This window comes from Brassica oleracea, chromosome C9 (genome assembly GCF_000695525.1).
Source record: "Brassica oleracea var. oleracea cultivar TO1000 chromosome C9, BOL, whole genome shotgun sequence".
Lineage (NCBI taxonomy): Eukaryota > Viridiplantae > Streptophyta > Magnoliopsida > Brassicales > Brassicaceae > Brassica > Brassica oleracea.
Window position 1 is genome coordinate 26,570,592 of NC_027756.1, and position 18,873 is coordinate 26,589,464.

General features: G+C 32.5%; 4 protein-coding genes and 1 pseudogene across 4 annotated transcripts; all 5 read right to left on the minus strand.

Annotated features, from left to right (window-relative positions):
• Positions 1-1,330: 1,330 nt before the first annotated feature.
• LOC106317022 lies at positions 1,331-1,678 on the minus strand. Its single transcript, XM_013754881.1, has one exon. The coding sequence runs from the start codon at positions 1,676-1,678 to the stop codon at positions 1,331-1,333; it is 348 nt and encodes a 115-aa protein (XP_013610335.1).
• Positions 1,679-2,933: 1,255 nt separating this feature from the next.
• On the minus strand, positions 2,934-3,331 carry LOC106317281. Its single transcript, XM_013755122.1, has one exon. The coding sequence runs from the start codon at positions 3,279-3,281 to the stop codon at positions 2,934-2,936; it is 348 nt and encodes a 115-aa protein (XP_013610576.1). The 5' UTR covers positions 3,282-3,331.
• A 7,364-nt stretch (positions 3,332-10,695) lies between these two features.
• Positions 10,696-11,047, minus strand: LOC106317315 (annotated as a pseudogene).
• A 1,302-nt stretch (positions 11,048-12,349) lies between these two features.
• Positions 12,350-12,697, minus strand: LOC106317389. The gene has a single exon (XM_013755215.1). The coding sequence runs from the start codon at positions 12,695-12,697 to the stop codon at positions 12,350-12,352; it is 348 nt and encodes a 115-aa protein (XP_013610669.1).
• A 1,287-nt stretch (positions 12,698-13,984) lies between these two features.
• On the minus strand, positions 13,985-14,332 carry LOC106317395. The gene has a single exon (XM_013755221.1). The coding sequence runs from the start codon at positions 14,330-14,332 to the stop codon at positions 13,985-13,987; it is 348 nt and encodes a 115-aa protein (XP_013610675.1).
• Positions 14,333-18,873: the final 4,541 nt, after the last annotated feature.

An 18,873-nucleotide genomic window follows, 5' to 3' on the forward strand; every position in this document is an offset into this window, starting at 1 on the left:
AAGGAACGAATGCACAAACCAAAGCAACAACAATGAATACGATAGTAGTTCGGGAGGAAGTGTGAGCCATTTTGCAAATACTTTCAGAATAAGTGGCAAATGTTATTAATATAATATATTAAAATGTTTGTATTTGGTATTTTAGAATGAAATTTTGTCTCAAATTTATAAGAGATTAAACACTCAAACACAAACTAAGAACATAACAAATTAATTAATGCAGTTTAACGTTAAATAAAATCTGACCGTTAATAAGAGTTTTCTCTAACATATTTAGAAAATTTAGATAAACAAATATACTTATTATTTAAACTAAGTACTATCAAAATAACATATTTCTAAATTATTAATGTTTTAAGTTATTTTGTTGTTAAGAAATAAACTATCAATCGAATTTGACCCTTGTTTATACCTATTCTTTAATTTTGTAAATGTTAACAGGCTCCATCATTTTACAGAAATTTAGGTTTAAGAATGTGAATTTAATCGAGTATGAATTGTCCTATAACGTGTATCCTTATTTTGTAAGAATTTACTACTAAAACAAATTCTATAGCCAAACCATTACTTGTTTATAGATTATAAAGATATAATTTCTTTGAACGGGAACTGGAACTGACAAAAAAAATATTTGATTTAAACTATTAAATGCTAAAATTAAAGGGTTGTAATCTGTTAAAAAATTTGAAGCCAAATCTAAAAATTGTAAAAAATGAAATAAAAATTGTGCACAATTTTGTTTCCAAAACTTTTGTGATCGATCTAAAACTCAAATCCGTACGCTCCATCCTTATATCATTGGCATAAGTTATAATCTACTTATTACTAGTCATAGGGTATTGTTATTTTGTGTGATTAGATCCTGTTGTATTTTCAAAATAGTCGACAACATGAGCATTCAAAATATTGTTTTCCCCAAGTCATTATTTTAGCATGTACTATTAAACTCTAAGGTTTTAAAGGGAAAACATTTGATATTTTTTAAGCTTCTTGTTTTAAATTACCAAGATATTTTTCAGTATGTAAAAATAATGATTGACATCTTAGATTAAAATTAAATTTTAAAATTAACGATACGTTAAATCTAACGAATTAAGCAATTATTTTTGAAATTATTCATATATGTTTAGTTATTAGTTTAACAATTTTGTATGGATAGCGCACTGTTTTTCAGCTGAGTTAATATTTGTATTGATTCATTTAGAATGAGATTCGCTTGATGTTCATTTTATATTGCATGTTGTTTGATCCACGATTTTTGATCCAAGAAAATTTAAGGATATTTGAATACAATTTTTGTTAATCAGAACAATACATGCATAATATATTATTAAGCAGTTTGCGAAATTGAGACACAATGAGTCCACAAAGCGTCACTTTTCGTCAAATACTCTGTTTCGTGGGCAACTAAGTGTGGCTTCTCAGCAATATATTTGATAAGAGTATCGTGACACATTTTTCCTTCTTGAACAAGATCATGACAGCATGCATCAGTGATGGTTAAATTTTCAAAGACAACACCAATTATATCCAACGCACATTTTGGACTGATTTTAAGAAGACATGTATCCCATAGTGATTTAGCTTCAGCTTCTTCTACAGAGAATGCAGGAACGAATGCACTAACCAAAGCAACAACAATGAATACGATAGTAGTTCGGGAGGAAGTGTGAGCCATTTTGCCAATGCTTTCAAAATAAGTGGCAAATGTTATTAATCTAATATATTAAAATGTTTGTAACTGGTATCTTATAATGAAATTTTGTCTCATATTTATAAGAGATTAAACACTCAAACACAAACTAAATGTATTTTCAAGCGAACGTAACAAAATGCAGTTTAACCTTAATTAAAATGTGACTGTTAATAAGAGTTTTCTCTAACATATTTAGTAAATTTAGAGAAAATAACATATTTCTAAATTATTAATGTTTTAAGTTATTTTGTTGTTAAGAAATAAACTACCAATCGAATTTAACCCTTGTTTACACCTATTCTTTATTTTCTGAAAATGTTAACAGGCTCCATCATTTTACAGAAATTTTGGTTTAAGAATGTGAATTTAATCGAGTATGAATTGTCCTATAACGCGTATCCTTATTTTGTAACAATTTACTACTAAAACAAATTCTATAGCTAAACCATTACTAGTTTGTAGATTATATAGATATAATTTCTTAGAACGGGAACTGGAACTTACAAAACAAATATTTGATTTAAACTGTTAAATGCCAAAATTAAAGGGTTGTAATCTGTTAAAAATTTTGAAGCCAAATCTAAATATTGTAAGAAATGAAATAAAAAATGTGCACAATTGTTTTCCAAAACTTTTGTGATCGAACTAAAACTCAAATCCATACGCTCTATCCTTATATCATTGGCATAATTTATTACCTACTTATTACTAGTCATAGGGTATTGTTATTTTGTGTGATTACAACCGGTCTCATTATTTTCTTTATAAATGATCGTATTTACAAAATCGTCGACAACATGAGCATTCAAAATATTGTTTTTTCCAAGTCATTATTTTAGCATGTACTATTAAACTCTAAGGTTTCAAAGGGGAAACATTAGATATTTTTTAAGCTTCTTGTTTTAAATTATCAAGATATTTTTCAGTATGTAAAAATAATGATTGACATCTTAGATGAAAATTAAATTTTAAAATTAAAGATACGTTAAATCAAACTAAATAAGCAATATTTTTGGAAATTATTCATATATGTTTTGTTATTAGTTTAACAATCTTGTATGGATAGCGCATTGTTTTTCAGTTGAGTTAATATTTGTATTGATTCATTTAGAATGAGATTCACTTGATGGTCGTTTTATATTGCATGTTGTTTGATCCACGATTTTTGATCAAAGAAAATTTAACGATAGTTGAATACAATTTTTGTTAATCAGAACAATACATGCATAACATATTATTAAGCAGTTTGAGAAATTGAGACACAATGAGTCCACAAAGCATCACTTTTCGTCAAATACTCTGTTTCGTGGGCAACAAATTGTGGCTTCCTAGCAATATATTTGATAAGAGTATCGTGACACATTCTTCCTTCTTGAACAAGATCATGACAGCATGCATCAGTGATGGTTAAATTTTCGAAGATAACACCAATTATATCCAACGCACATTTTGGACTGATTTTAAGAAGACATGTATCCCATGGTGATTTTGCTTCAGCTTCTTCAACAGAGAATGCAGGAACGAATGCACAAACCAAAGCAACAACAATGAATACGATAGTAGTTCGGGAGGAAGTGTGAGCCATTTTGCCAATGCTTTCAAAATAAGTGGCAAATGTTATTAATATAATATATTAAAATGTTTGTATCTGGTATTTTAAAATGAAATTTTGTCTCATATTTATAAGAGATTAAACACTCAAACACAAACTAAACGTATTTTGAAGTGAACATAACAAATTAATTAATGCAGTTTAACGTTAAACAAAATGTGACCGTTAATAAGAGTTTTTTCTAACATATTTAGAAAATTTATAGAAAAAAATATATTTATTATTTAAACTAAATACTATCAAAATAACATATTTCTAAATTATTGATGTTTTAAGTTATTTTGTTGTTAAGAAATAAACTACCAATCGAATTTAAACCTTGTTTATACCTATTCTTTATTTTCTGTAAATGTTAACAAGCTCCATCATTTTACAGAAATTTTGGTTTAAGAATGTGAATTTAATCGAGTATGAATTGTCCTATAACGCGTATCCTTATGTTGTAAGAATTTCCTACTAAAACAAATTCTATAGTTAAACCATAACTAGTTTATAGATTATATAGATATAATTTCTTAGAACGGAAACTGGAACTGACAAAACAAATATTTGAATTAAACTATTAAATGCCAAAATGAAAGGGTTGTAATCTGTTAAAAATTTTGAAGCCAAATCTAAATATTGTTAAAAATGAAATAAAAAATGTGCACAATTGTTTTCCAGAACTTTTGTGATCGATCTAAAACTCAAATCTATACGCTCCATCCTTATATCATTGTTATAAGTTATTATCTACTTATTACTAGTCATAGGATATTGTTATTTTTCGTGATTACATCCAGTCTCATTATTTTCTTTATAAATGATCGTATTTACAAAATCGTCGACAACATGAGTATTCAAAATATTATTTTCTCCAAGTCATTATTTTAGCATGTACTATTAAACTCTAAGGTTTCAAAGGTAAAACATTAGATGTTTTTTTAGATTTTTGTTTTAAATTATCAAGATATATTTCAGTGCCAGAGATCAACCAAGCTGTCCAAACCGGCCACCTTGGAGATGCCAGCGACAGAGGTTCAGTCCAAAGAGAATATCTCAACGACCAGATGGAATTTTTCCATGAATCCAATTTTAAAAGCGATCTAACTCAATATGGAGTCATTGTGGCTTGGAATTTCAACAATATCTTCACGGAAAAGAAAGTTATGGATTTTACAAGTCAAGCCATCTTCTCAACATCCATTGGAGCAGATCAGTCACATTTCGGTCCATACAAGTCCAACCATGAAGAGGCTTCGACTGAGGCCATTTTTTATGTTAAGGAGGGCCTTTTAGGATTCCATATCAAGATGAACCAATCCAGAAATCCAATCCAACCAGAAGTTCTACTTGGGTTGCTCAATTTCCCAAAACTGGCCAAACCGACATTGTTTATGGAAAGCTCTCAACCAATTCGATTTGGTCCGACCCAAACCTATTTTTGGAAACCAGGAGACACTCTAAGCCAACCAGAAGACGTCCAAGACTTCCTGCAATACACCAGCACCCAGTGGATCAGGCGGATCTACTCTAACTCTTGCTTCAACTTGCTATATTTGGAGTCCTTGGCAATAAATCTCCAACAGCTACTTCCTAAACAAGTTGTGCATGACTTCAGCACATATCAAGCCATCAAGAAGATTCCCAGGAAGCTTTCATATCCTCTCAAACCGTCCAGGTTCAAGAAGAATCAAGTTCCCCATTTATGGCCAAGCAAATCTCATTCCAACAGCCATATTCCTCCAAGATCATCTTCATTGAAGACCAAACTTTATTTTCAAGTTTATTAGCTTTCCTTTTATTGATTATGACCGTTTGGTCTTGTCTAGAGTCCCCTTAGTCAAGCCTATAAAGCTCAGGTCGTTTGTCCATTGTAAAGTATCCCAATTTTGAAAGTTATATGAAATAATCAGTTTTCTAGTTTTCTTAAAACTATTATTCTAAGTCTTTTGAGTTTTTGTGAAACAGCTCCAAAGCACCTTGACTTATCAAGGCTCCTTTCCATAGAGTCTTGTGGCGTACTCAATCCACCATCCTTCCATTCCAATTCGTTTGCCAAGCTTGAGAGTGATACACATCCAGCAAGCAAAGCACCATCTCAATCCACTTCAATCATCAACTGATTAGGCTGAGAGTGTCATACGACCAGCAGCCTAATTCCATCTTATCTATCTTTATTTATCTTGTTTTATCATATTAGAAATCACATCTCATTTGTTTTTGCATTTGTTTTCAGGATCATAACTTGCATTCCATCATATCGCCCATCCGATCATATTTTTGGTCGATCCATCAAGCTTCCATCAACCATCTTGCCATCCCTGATTTCCAGCCTGCAACAATTGGTATCAGAGCTCAAGCTCCTGAATCATGTCCATCTATCCTTGCATCATTCGTACTTGCTTGCATTTGTTTTTCCATTCATAAACCAAAAAATCCATATAAACAGTTTTTGCATTGTTATTGTTTTTAAGAAAAGAAAACAAAAGAGAAGAAGTTTCTTGCATTTTATACACAAAATTATTTTGAAATTCTTGACTAGTTCTTTTCAGGTCCGGTCCGGCACCATGTGGCGCCTAAAGCCCAAAAAATTTAGATCCATCACTAAAATATATACCCTATAAAAATATAAGAGTATAGAATCAAAACCACAACTTCCGTAACACAAATTATAGCACCAACCATTACAATACTGTCGTTTTTAGCTAAACCAATGTCCCTAAAATATATAACATAATTTTGGCGCCTAAAGCAAGGGCTTTACCCACTTTAGCCAAGGGCCGGCCCTGGTTGTTTGCATTTATTCCCCAGCTCCACTTACCATTTTTAGATTTTGTGCATTCATTTTAGAAAAGTCAAAAAAAAAATCTGCATTCCATATTTGTTTCTTGTTTGGATGCATAAAAATAAAAAAATAAAAAGGCATAGCATTTTATTAAATTTCGTGCATACCATATTTGTTTCATAAGTTTGTTATTGGCATTCAAAAATAAAAATCATTCAGCTTAGTTTATATCATTTTGGGTTCAAGCATCCATATTTGTTTCCATTTTCGGTTACTTGCATAAGAAAACTCAAAAAAAAAAAAAATCATCATTGTTAGTTTTGCATTTCATATTTCTTTCCATAGTGTTTATTATCATTTCATATTGTATTCATAGTGCTTGCATTAAAAAAAATTATTTAAGGGCATAGTTATTACTGTTTGCATATTGTTGGTTTAATTGTTGCATCTAAAGAAAATTCAAAAAAAAATCAGTGTTAGTTTAATTTCCATATTTTCTTTCCATTTGTGTTTCTTATCATATCATATAGTTTAATTTCGAGTTTAAATTCAGAAAACCAAAAGAAAAATTATTTATTGCATAGTTATTTCATATTGGTTCATATTTGCATATTTTCTCGGTTTAGTTAAATTGCATCATTGCATTTGTCTTATTTTGGTTCTACCATAACTTCTCATACTTTCACTTGCTCTTTGAGATTGTTTTCAGGAAGCAATGGAAGAGGCGGGACACGGCCAAAAACTAAAGGCCACATTGAGCCAACAGACCGCAGCTCTACAAAAGCTCCAAATTAAGATTGCTCAATTGGAGAAAAGAAATCAGGCACAAGGCCAACGACCACAACAAGGAAAAACAAGATTTGGAGATGTACCAGGGAGCTGTGTATGTCGAGCCCAAGCCACCAAATCCTTCAAGGATCAATCAAACTACAACTTCTAAAACCCACAACAATCATGTTGTTAATTCTCGGTTTGATTATAACTCTTTTGCTGATAAAATTGAACTCTTTAAATTTTAAGGAAAAAAAGGTTATCTTAGATGGGAGAGGAACCTTGATGAATGGTTTCACTTCAACAACATCCTGAGGAAATAAAGGCTAGCTTATGCTATTGATCAACTTAGAGAAGATGCCTTTAAATGGTGGGTACAAGAAGAAGATGATAGGCAGTTTTACAATGAGCCAACTATCAAAACGTGGAGAACTCTTAAAGAAGTCATGAGATATGAGTTTGCACCAGAGTTTACAAGTTCTGAAATTCAAGAACTATACCCAAGGAGGTATCTAACTCATGGCTCCAAAGAAGCAAGAAAAGTTGTGGCACAAGAAGATCAAAGAGTCTTGCCTAAACAAGACAGTTTTCAGCCAAACCAGGGGCAAGCCATTGTCCATTGCTTAGGCCAGAAAAGTGACATCCCAAAGGCCTTTAAGATGAGTAAAAGTGTTGGCCAAAATACTCTGATCAGGTCCAAAGCAAAACCAGAGCAAACTTCTATGCACATAAACGCTAAGGTAAGTCCTATACTTGATGATATGGTTCATGAATCATCTACCACTTGTATGATGCACTTGTCTTTGTCCAAGAGTGTTATTACAGGTCTAAAGGAGCCTAGGTACATAGAAGAAGAGACGCCAGGAACAAACCTTCCCACGGACCAGAAGGAAGCTCAAAGCACAAAGCAATCAAAGTTGCTTAATAAACCAACCAGTTATCAAAGTATCAAACAAAGGTAAGTGTCAAACAACACCTTTAGATACTGGTTTAAACATTTGTATTCTTGGTACAGGAATACCAGATGAGAGCCATATGCTTACTGAAGTTCCAAGGGCCGAACCAGTACATGAGCTCAATCAAAATCCACCCCACAAGTGGAAACCGAAAACTGAACAAAGTGTTGTTCAAGTACCAAAACCTGAGGTAAATTCCACTCTAGATCAAAATGCTATTATTAATTCCATGACAAGATTAATGCACTTGTCTTGTCCAAGGGAAAGTGACAGAATTACAGAGAGCCATGGAGAGTACACTGTCCACAAAGAAGAAACACCAACCATGATGTTTCCACTCTCTGGCCAGAATAAGGCTCAAGATACAATTGTGTGCATATCACCAAAAGAGGCCATGTCCGGTCCACCCATGCTGTCTAATCGGACCAGCACTGTCCAAGGTAAGTCTTCTTACCCTAATAACGAGCATACTTGTTATAGATGTCAAGAGAAAGGACATTTTGCTGTGACTTGTCCCACTAAGCAAGTATTGAAAGAAACATCACTAGAACAGAAAATTGAATTATCTAAAAAGAGTGATGGATCATTTCAAACTGATTTTCTAGTCCCCAATTCTAGTGTCATACACTTGTCTTTGTCCAAAGGTATTGACACAGTTCGTGCTAATGAGCTTTCACCTAAGGAAGAGGAGCCCATTCCACAAGTCATAGATCAAAAGCTTAGTACAAAGTCATTGCTTGAGTTCCATGGCAAAAGGAAATCAAGTAAGTTCTCTAAGCATTCAAAACAAGTGAAACTCATGTGCTATAGATGTCATAAAATAGGTCATTATGCTATAATATGTCCAAATAGGGGAGTAGCAACTGCTCATTCAATTGAACTAAAACCGGACTCATCTAGTATTGACAATACTCATGCGGTTTGTAAATTTTCCAATTCTGGTATAGTGCACTTGTTTTTGTCAAAGGGATTTAATACAGGTCCTATCGAGCATGAGTTCATTAAAGAAGATCCAACAGGAGGCGTGATCATTTCCCATCAATTCAAAGAAGAGCCACCCGATGCACAATACATCCCCAAACCGAAACAACATCAAGGTAAGGATTTAGAATCTCAAAAGGGAATGAAAGCTGACTTGCTCTATCTTGGTGCAGGCTATCCAGTTTCAAGGTTGAAACTTTTTCAAGGGGGAGGGTATGATGCGGCCATCAAATCAGTGGCTGAACCAGAGATCAACCAAGCTGTCCAAACCGGCCACCTTGGAGATTACAGCGACAGAGGTTCAGTCCAAAGCGAATATCTCAACAACCGGAAGGAATTTTTCAATGAATCCAATTTTAAAAGCGATCTAACTCAATATGGAGTCATTGTGGTTTGGAATTTCAACAATATCTTCACGGAAAAGAAATTTATGGATTTTACAAGTCAAGCCATCTTCTCAGCATCCATTGGAGCAGAACAGCCACATTTCGGTCCATACAAGTCCAACCATGAAGAGGCTTCGACTGAGGCCATTTGTTATGTTAAGGAGGGCCTTTTAGGAGTCCAGATCAAGAAGAACCAAGGCCGAAATCCAATCCAACCAGAAGTTCTACTTGGTTTGCTCAATTTCCCAAAACTGGCCAAACCGACACTGTTTATGGAAAGCTCTCAACCAATTCGATTTGGTCCGACCCAAACCTATTTTTTGAAACCAGGAGACGCTCTAAGCCAACCAGAAGACGTCCAAGACTTCCTACAATACACCAGCACCCAGTGGATCAGGCGGATCTACTCTTGCTTCAACTTGCCATATTTTGAGTCCTTGGCAATAAATCTCCAACAGCTACTTCCTAAACAAGTTGTGCATGACTTCAGCACATATCAAGCCATCAAGAAGATTCCCAGGAAGCTTTCATATTCTCTCACACCGTCCAGGTCCAAGAAGAATCAAGTTCCCCATTTATGGCCAAGCAAATCTCATTCCAACGGCCATATTACTCCAAGATCATTTCTATTGAAGACCAAACTTTATTTTCAAGTTTATTAGCTTTCCTTTTATTGATTATGACCGATTGGTCTTGTCTAGAATCCCCTTAGTCGAGCCTATAGAGCTCAGGTCGTTTGTCCATTGTAAAGTACCCCATTTTTGAAAGTTATATGAAATAATCAGTTTTCTAGTTTTCTTAAAACTATTATTCTAAGTCTTTTGAGTTTGTGTGAAACAGCTCCAAAGCACCTTGACTTATCAAGGCTCCTTTCCATAGAGTCTTGTGGCGTCCTCAATCCACCATCCTTCCATTCCAATTCGTTTGCCAAGCTTGAGAGTGATACACATCCAGTAAGCAAAGCACCATCTCAATCCACTTCAATCATCAACTGATTAGGCTGAGAGTGTCACACGACCAGCAGCCTAATTTCATCTTATATATCTTTATTTATCTTGTTTTATCATATTAGAAATCACATCTCTTTTTTTTTTGGCTTTTGTTTTCAGGATCATAACTTGCATTCCATCATATCGCCCATCTGATCATATTTTTGGTCGATCCATCAAGCTTCCATCAACCATCTTGCCATCCCTGATTTCCAGCCTGCAACAGTATATAAAAATAATGATTGACATCATAGATGAAAATTAAATTTTAAAATTAAAGATACGTTAAATCAAACAAATTAAGCAATATTGTTTGAAATTATTCATATATGTCTTTTTATTAGTTTAACAATCTTGTATGGATAGCGCATTGTTTTTCAATTGAGTCAATATTTGTATTGATTCATTTAGAATGAGATTCACTTGATGGCCGGCTTATATTGCATACTGTTTGATCCACGATTTTTTATCAAAGAAAATTTAACGATAATTGAATATATTTTTTGTTAATCAGAACAATACAAGCATAACATATTTTTAAGCAGTTTGCAAAATTGAGACACAATGAGTCCACAGATCATCACTTTTCTTCAAATACTTTGTTTCGTGGGCAACTAAGTGTGGCTTCTCAGCAATATATTTGATAAGAGTGCTGTGACACATTTTTGCTTCTTGAACAAGATCATGACAGCATGCATCAGTGATGGTTATATTTTCAAAGACAACACCAATTATATCCAACACACATTTTGGACTTATTTTAAGAAGACATTTATGTATCCCATAGTGATTTTGCTTCAGCTTCTTCAACAGAGAATGCATGAACGAAGGTACAAACCAAAGCAACAACAATGAATACGATAGTAGTTCGGGAGGAAGTGTGAACCATTTTGCCAATGCTTTCAAAATAAGTGGCAAATGTTATTAATATATTATATTAAAATTTGTGTATCTGGTATTTTAGAATGAAATTTTGTCTCATATTTATAAAAGATTAAACACTCAAACACTAACTAAACGTATTTTCAAGTGAACATAACAAATTAATTAATGTAATTTAACGTTAAATAAAATGACCGTTAATATGAGTTTTCTCTAACATATTTAGAAAATTTAGAGAAACAAATATACTTATTATTTAAAATAAATACTATCAAAATAACAAATTTCTAAATTATTAATGTTTTAAGTTATTTTGTTGTTAAGAAATAACCTACCAATCGAATTTAACCCTTGTTTATACCTATTCTTTATTTTCTGTAAATGTTAAAAGGCTCCATCATTTTACAGAAATTTTGGTTTAAGAATGTTAATTTAATCGAGTATGAATTGTCCTATAACGCGTATCCTTATTTTGTAAGAATTTACTACTAAAAAAAATTCTATAGCTAAACCATATCTAGTTTATAGATTATATAGATATAATTTCATAGAAAATAGAAATGAAACTGGAACTAACAAAAAAAAATATTTGAATAAACTATTAATTTTCCAAAATTAAAGGGTTGTAATCTGTTAAAAAATTTGAAGCCAAATCTAAAAATTGTTAAAAATGAAATAAAAAATGTGCACATTTTGTTTCCAAAACTTTTGTGATCGATCTAAAACTCAAATCCGTACGCTCCATCCTAATATCATTGGCATAATTTGTTATCTATTACTAGTCATAGGATATTGTTCTTTAGCATTATTACATCCAGTCTCATTGTTTTCTTTATAAATGATCGTATTTACAAAATCGTCGACAACATGAGTATTCAAAAAAATATTTTTTTTCCAAGTCATTATTTTAACATGTACTATTAAACTCTAAGGTTTCAAAGGTAAAACATTAGATATTTTCTTAACTTCTTGTTTTAAATTATCAAGATAATTTTCACAGTATGTAAAAATAATGATTGACATCTTAGATGAAAATTAAACTTTAAAATTAAAGATAAGTTAAATCAAACTAATTAAGCAATATTGTTTGAAGTTATTCATATATGACTTGTTATTAGTTTAATAATCTTGTATGGATAGCCATTGTTTTTCAGTTGAGTTAATATTTGTATTGATACATTTAGAATGAGATTCACTGGATGGTTTGTTTATATTGCATATTGTTTGATCCACAATTTTTGATCAAAGAAAATTTAACGATAGTTGAATAAATTTTTTGTTAATCAGAACAATACAAGCATAACCTATTTTAAGCAGTTTGCGAAATTGAAATACAATGAGTCCACAAATCATCACTTTTCTTCAAATACTCTGTTTCGTGGGCAACCAAATGCGGCTTCTCAGCAATATATTTGATACGATTATCGTGACACATTTTTCCTTCTTGAACAAGATCATGACAGCATGCATCAGTGATTGTTAAATTTTCAAAGACAACACCAATTATATCCAATACACATTTTGGACTTATTTTAAGAAGACATGTATCCCAGAATGATTTTGCTTCAGCTTCTTCAACAGTGAATCCAGGAACAAACACACAAACCAAAACAACAACAATGAATAAGATAGTAGTTTGGGAGGATGTGTGAGCCATTGTGCCAATGCTTTCAAAATAAGTGACAAATGTTATTAATATAACATATTAAAATGTTTGTATCTGTTATTTTAGAATGAAATTTTGTCTCATATTTATAAGAGATTAAACAATCAAAGACAAACTAAACGTATTTTCAAGTGAACATAACATATTAATTAATGCAATTTAACGTTAACTAAAATGTGACCGTTAATATGAGTTTTCTCTAACATATTTAGAAAATTTGCGAGAAACAAATATACTTATTATTTAAACTAAATATTATCAAAATAACATATTTCTAAATATTATTTTGTTGTTAAGAAATAACCTATCCATCGAATTAAACCATTGTTTATACCTATTCTTTATTTTCTGTAAATGTTAACAGGCTCTATCATTTTACAGAAATTTTGGTTTAAGAATGAGCATTTAATCAAGTATGAATTCTTCTATAACGCGTATCCTTTTTTGTAAGAATCTACTACTAAAACAAATTCTATAGCTAAACCAAAAATAGTTTATAGATTATATAGATATAATTTCATAGAAAAGAAACTGGAACTGACGAAAAGAATATTTGAATTAAACTATTTTGCCAAAATTAAAGGGTTGTAATCTATTAAAAATTTTGAAGCCAAATCTACAAATTGTAAAAAATGAAATTAAAAAATGTGCACAATTTTTTTCCAAAAACTTTTGTGATCGATCTAAAACTCAAATCCATACGCTCCATCCTAATATTATTGGCATAAGTTATTATCTACTTACTAGTCATAGGATATTGTTATTTTGCGTGATTACATCCAGTCTCATTATTTTTTTATAAATGATCGTATTTACAAAATCGTCGACAACATGAGTATTCAAAAATATTTTTGTTTCCAAGTCATTATTTTAGCATGTACTATTAAACTCTAAGATTTCAAGGTGAAACATTAGATGTTTTTTTAGCTTCTTGTTTTAATTATCAAGATAATTTTCAGTGTATGTAAAAATAATGATTGACATCTTAGATGAAAATTAAAATTAAATTTTAAAATTAATGATACGTTAAATCAAACTAATTAAGCAATATTTTTTGAAATTATTCATATATGTTTTGTTATTAGGTTAACAATATTGTATAGATAGCGCATTGTTTTTCACTTGTGTTAATATTTGTATTGATTCATTTAGAATGAGATTAACTTGATGATCGTTTTATATTGCATGTTGTTTGATCCACGATTTTTGATCAAAGAAAATTTAACGATAGTTGAATGCAATTTTTGTTAATCAGAACAATACATGCATAACATATTATTAAGCAGTTTGCGAAATTGAGACACAATGATTCCACAAAGCATCACTTTTCGTCAAATACTCTGTTTCGTGGGCAACTAAGTGTGGCTTCTCAGCAATATATTTGATAAGAGTATTGTGACACATTTTTCCTTCTTGAACAAGATCATGACAGCATGCATCAGTGATGGTTAAATTTTCAAAGACAACACCAATTATATCCAACGCACATTTTGGACTGATTTTAAGAAGACATGTACCCCATAGTGATTTTGCTTCAGCTTCTACAACAGAGAATGCAGGAACAAACGCACAAACCAAAGCAACAATAATGAATACGATAGTAGTTCGGGAGGAAGTGTGAGCCATTGTGCCAATGCTTTTAAAATAAGTGGCAAATGTTATTAATATAATATATTAAAATGTTTGTATCTGGTATTTTAGAATGAAATTTTGTCTCGTATTTATAAGTGATTAAATACTCAAACACAAAATAAACATATTTTCAAGTGAACATTACAAATTAATTAATGCACTTTAACGTTAAATAAAATGTGACCGTTAATATGAGTTTTCTCTAACATATTTAGAAAATTTAGAAAAAAAAATATACTTATTATTCAAACTAAATACTATCAAAATAAAAAATTTCTAAATTATTAATGTTTTAAGTTATTTTGTTGTTAAGAAATAACCTACCAATCGAATTTAACCTTTGTATATACCTATTCTTTATTTTCTGTAAATTTCAACAGGCTCCATCATTTTTCAGAAATTTTGGTTTAAGAATGTTAATTTAATCGAGTATGAATGGTCCTATAACGCGTATCAATATTTTGTAAGAATTTACTACTAAAACAAATTCTATAGCTAAACCAAAAATAGTTTATAGATTATATAGATATAAAATCATAGAAATGAAACTGGAACTGATGAAAAAAATATTTGAATTAAACTATTAATTTTCCAAAATTAAAGGGTTGTAATCTATTAAAATGTATGATGACAAATCTACAAATTGTAAAAAGAAAATGTCCATAATTTTGTTTCCAAAAAATTTGTGATCGATCTAAAACTCAAATCTGTATGCTCCATCCTATTATCATTAGCTTATGTTTTCTTTTTACAACAAACGGCTATATTACTCAAACTTGAGGTGGTTTGGGTAACCAAACAAGAATAGAATAACCTGTCTAACAAAGCCTCGCAGTCTTAGGTAAGGTATCTGAAATTCCATTTTGTGCCATGGGATATGAGATATCATGAAGTATGGAAAACATATCTGCAGCATCTTTATAGCCTCCAATTATATTGCAAAGCTTGGCGAAGCTTGAGTCTCCTTTAACATCTCAATCAGATCCTTGCAATTTGTTCCAAGGCGCTGACATGACGAATGTTGTATCGTGCTCTTCATTGCCTATCACAGTTCGTCTACTTCTGAATGTAAAGCAGTCTCTCGTCTCCTTAAGTTTCTCATTCCCATGAGTTGAATCTTTCCAAAAATATCCTTCCAAACTCAACCACAACCACTGAACTGTGCTGTGTAAATCCATGAACCATTCACCATGTAAATATTATCCACGCTTATGACCTGAAGTTGCTCGCTACTATGCTCTTGTGGAGAAGGAGTGACCATCTCATTTGCATTAAACCAGGCTTGACATTCACTTTCTGCATTATCGGACTAGCTCCAAAGATTCTTTGTCAATTCCCCTAAAGAGTTTATCATTTTGAGCCTTCCAGATATACCAGATAATTCAGGGATAAGGATCCATGTCTAGTTCCGGTTCAATAATACTATTCTTTCTCCAGCAGAGGTAATCCATATTTGCATAAATCCCTGGTAACAAAAAATGTTGGGGCTAGATTGTGTTTCTGATAGGGACCATACTTGCAGAGCTGGTGGGCATTCAAATATGGCATGAGTAATAGTTTCTTCTGGTTCTCCACATCTCGGGCAATAATTATCGCATCTCATATTACGACGGTTCAGGTTCCTTGTTACAGCCACATGTCATGTTATCAGTTGCCACAAAGATGACATATCTTCTGAGGTGCTTTTTCTTTCCAAGCAAAGGCTTGGAGTTTGGTTATACTAGGCTCCAATACCTCCATCTCATCCTCAGTCCTCAATAAGTTCTGAGCTACCCAGTATCTATATTTAACTGTGTACTGGTCATTCCTTTTGTAGTTCCAACAGAATGTATCACGGTGATGAGTTGAGCTTATGGCCAAACTTCTTATGAGAGGTATATCAGCAGGGGCAACATAATCCCCCAGTAATCCAACATCCCATTCCTTTGATCCTTGATTAATAAGGTCACTAACTCTCATGCTCGGGTGCAATACTGGGGCAGAAGGACGAGCTGGCCTAGCTGGTGTGGTAGGGATCCAAGCGTCGTCCACACCTTGACCTCATATCCAGAGTATATCTTATGTCTGATCCCCAATAGCAGTAGATATCGTGCCGATGAAATACTGGTCCACACATAGGATGAACTGCTTATAGAGACTGTTCGTAAAGGCGAACTCATTATGTAGTATCTTCTCCTCAAAACTCGAGCCACTAACGAATCAGGGTATTGAACTAGTCTCCATAGTTGTTCTGCTAGTAAAGCCAGGTTGAACTCATACGCAAACCAATCCCGCCCTCCTCTCTTGGTAAACATAGGTTTCCCATTTTTCCCAGTGAATCCCTCTCTTTGGTGGATGTGAACTCCACTAGAATTGTGCAATGGCAATTGCGAGATTTTCACATATCTCCAGCGAGAGCAAGACGCTAGACATAACATATGTCGGAAGAGCTAGCAAGATAGATTTAATCAAAACTTCCATTCCTCCATTTGAAAGCCATCTACCCGTCCATCCATTCACTTTATTCATTAATTTGTCCATGAGAAATGAAAAGAGTTTGCATTTGGATCCGCTAATATCTTCTGGAATTCCTAAGTATGTCCTTATTCCTCCTGCATTCTGGATTCCAAGTATATCTTTACTATGTTGCCTAACATTTGCGCAGATCCTCTTACCAAAGAGTAGAGAGGATTTCTAAAAGTTGATACATTAGCCTGATGCTTGTTCATATTTCTTGACTACTTTCATTACTTCTTCACATTCACGGGGCTCCGCCTTATAAAAGAAAGGTCTATCATCAGCAAAGAGAACGTGGGATACCGAGGGACATGCGCGTGTAACGCGCATCCCTTTATTTTCCTTTGGTTCTTTGCATGATTAAGAAGGCTAACGAGTGCTTCCCTGCATAGAATAAAAATAAAAGAAGAAAAAAGATCTCCTTGACGTAGACCTCTCTCCGAAACAATATTTCTTCTTGATTGACAATTCATAAGCACCTTGTACTTAACTGAAGTGCTACAACACATTATCCAGGCAATCCAAGTTTCCGAGAATCTCATCTTCCGCATAACTGCTTCGATGAACGACCACTCCATCCTATCATACGCTTTACTCATACCTGTCTTAATGGCCATCCTTTTATTGCGTCCACTTGTTTTAGCTCTCAGGGCATGAAACATTTCTTGGGCAATCATTATATTGTCTAAAATCTGTCTTCCAACAACATAGGTTGACTGGGTTTCTGAAACTCTGTATGGTAGAACTTTCTTTAATCTCTGGAATAAGACCTTAGAGATTAGCTTATAACTAACATTACACAAGCTAATGGGGTGAAACTTAGACATATCATTCGGCTTAGTTATCTTCAGGATGAGGCAGATATTTGTATCATTTAGTCCACTCGCCATCGACCCTTGAAAGAGGAATTGATTAACAATATGAGTTAAATCCTTCTTTAAAATATCCCATAATTTCTGATAAAAGAGCGATGTCATCCCATCTGACCATGGAGCTTTTTCTGGATGCATAACAAAGGGTGCTAATTTGACCTCCCATTTAGAGACCGAAACTGTAAGATCTTCATTAATTGACTCAGTAATCGTTGTGGATACCTCAGATAGCACTTCCTCTATATCTTTTGGGTTAGATAACTCAAAGATTTGCCTAAAATAACTAGTAGCAATGGCTACCAATCCTTTCATCCGCAACAACATATTCCATTTGCATCTAAAAGCTGTGTGATTTCTATTTCCATTTGCATCATTGGCGTAAGTTATTATCTAATTACTAGTAATATGATATTGTTCTTTTGCATGAATATATTTTCATAAGAATATAAAATCTATATATAATAGCAAACCCAAATTCTGTACTTGGCGACATCATTTTTTTTATAGGAAAAACAAAATCTAATCCAATGGTCAGAATTTTCTTCTTTTTATGATCTAAAGGACATAAAACACTTTTGCTGATGTCATCAAAAAAATTATATTTGACAACTCTCCCTTGAACAATTATCTATTTAAGCAACACCTCCCTTAACAAACATTCATTTTCGTTTTCTATTTAAACAACACATCCCTTTACAAACATATCTTTTCATAATTTTAATATACTTTTTGAAAAAATTGAAGAGTTCAATCCGACGGTCATAATTGTCTTTTTTATTATCTAATGGTCCTAAAATTATTTTGGTTTAAATGTCTTATCGTAACTCCCTCTAAAAAGTTTTCATCTCAAACAACACATACCTTCTAGAGTAGCCCTCGATGTACCTTTTCACAATCTATATATTGAACCTTTTACAGCAGAAACATTTTTACAAAATATACTTGGTTCCTTTAGTATTCATCTTCTATCTCATTTTTCTATTTTTTAGTCTCTGTTAAGGTAGGTCATTTGGAATTCATTTGGTATCTTCTTGTAAACTTAACTATTGATGCTTAACTATAAATTGTATAACGGTTACACAAAGTGTACAAATAGGAAATAGAATTTAAATTATGAAAATACGCACATAAATAGTCTTTCTTCTTCTCCTTCCGCCGAAGTCAAAA

Bases quoted from the DNA above. Each gene is read 5' to 3' on its own strand.
- LOC106317281 (XM_013755122.1), bottom strand. From the start codon at position 3,281: ATGGCTCACACTTCCTCCCGAACTACTATCGTATTCATTGTTGTTGCT.
- LOC106317022 (XM_013754881.1), bottom strand. From the start codon at position 1,678: ATGGCTCACACTTCCTCCCGAACTACTATCGTATTCATTGTTGTTGCT.
- LOC106317389 (XM_013755215.1), bottom strand. From the start codon at position 12,697: ATGGCTCACACATCCTCCCAAACTACTATCTTATTCATTGTTGTTGTT.
- LOC106317395 (XM_013755221.1), bottom strand. From the start codon at position 14,332: ATGGCTCACACTTCCTCCCGAACTACTATCGTATTCATTATTGTTGCT.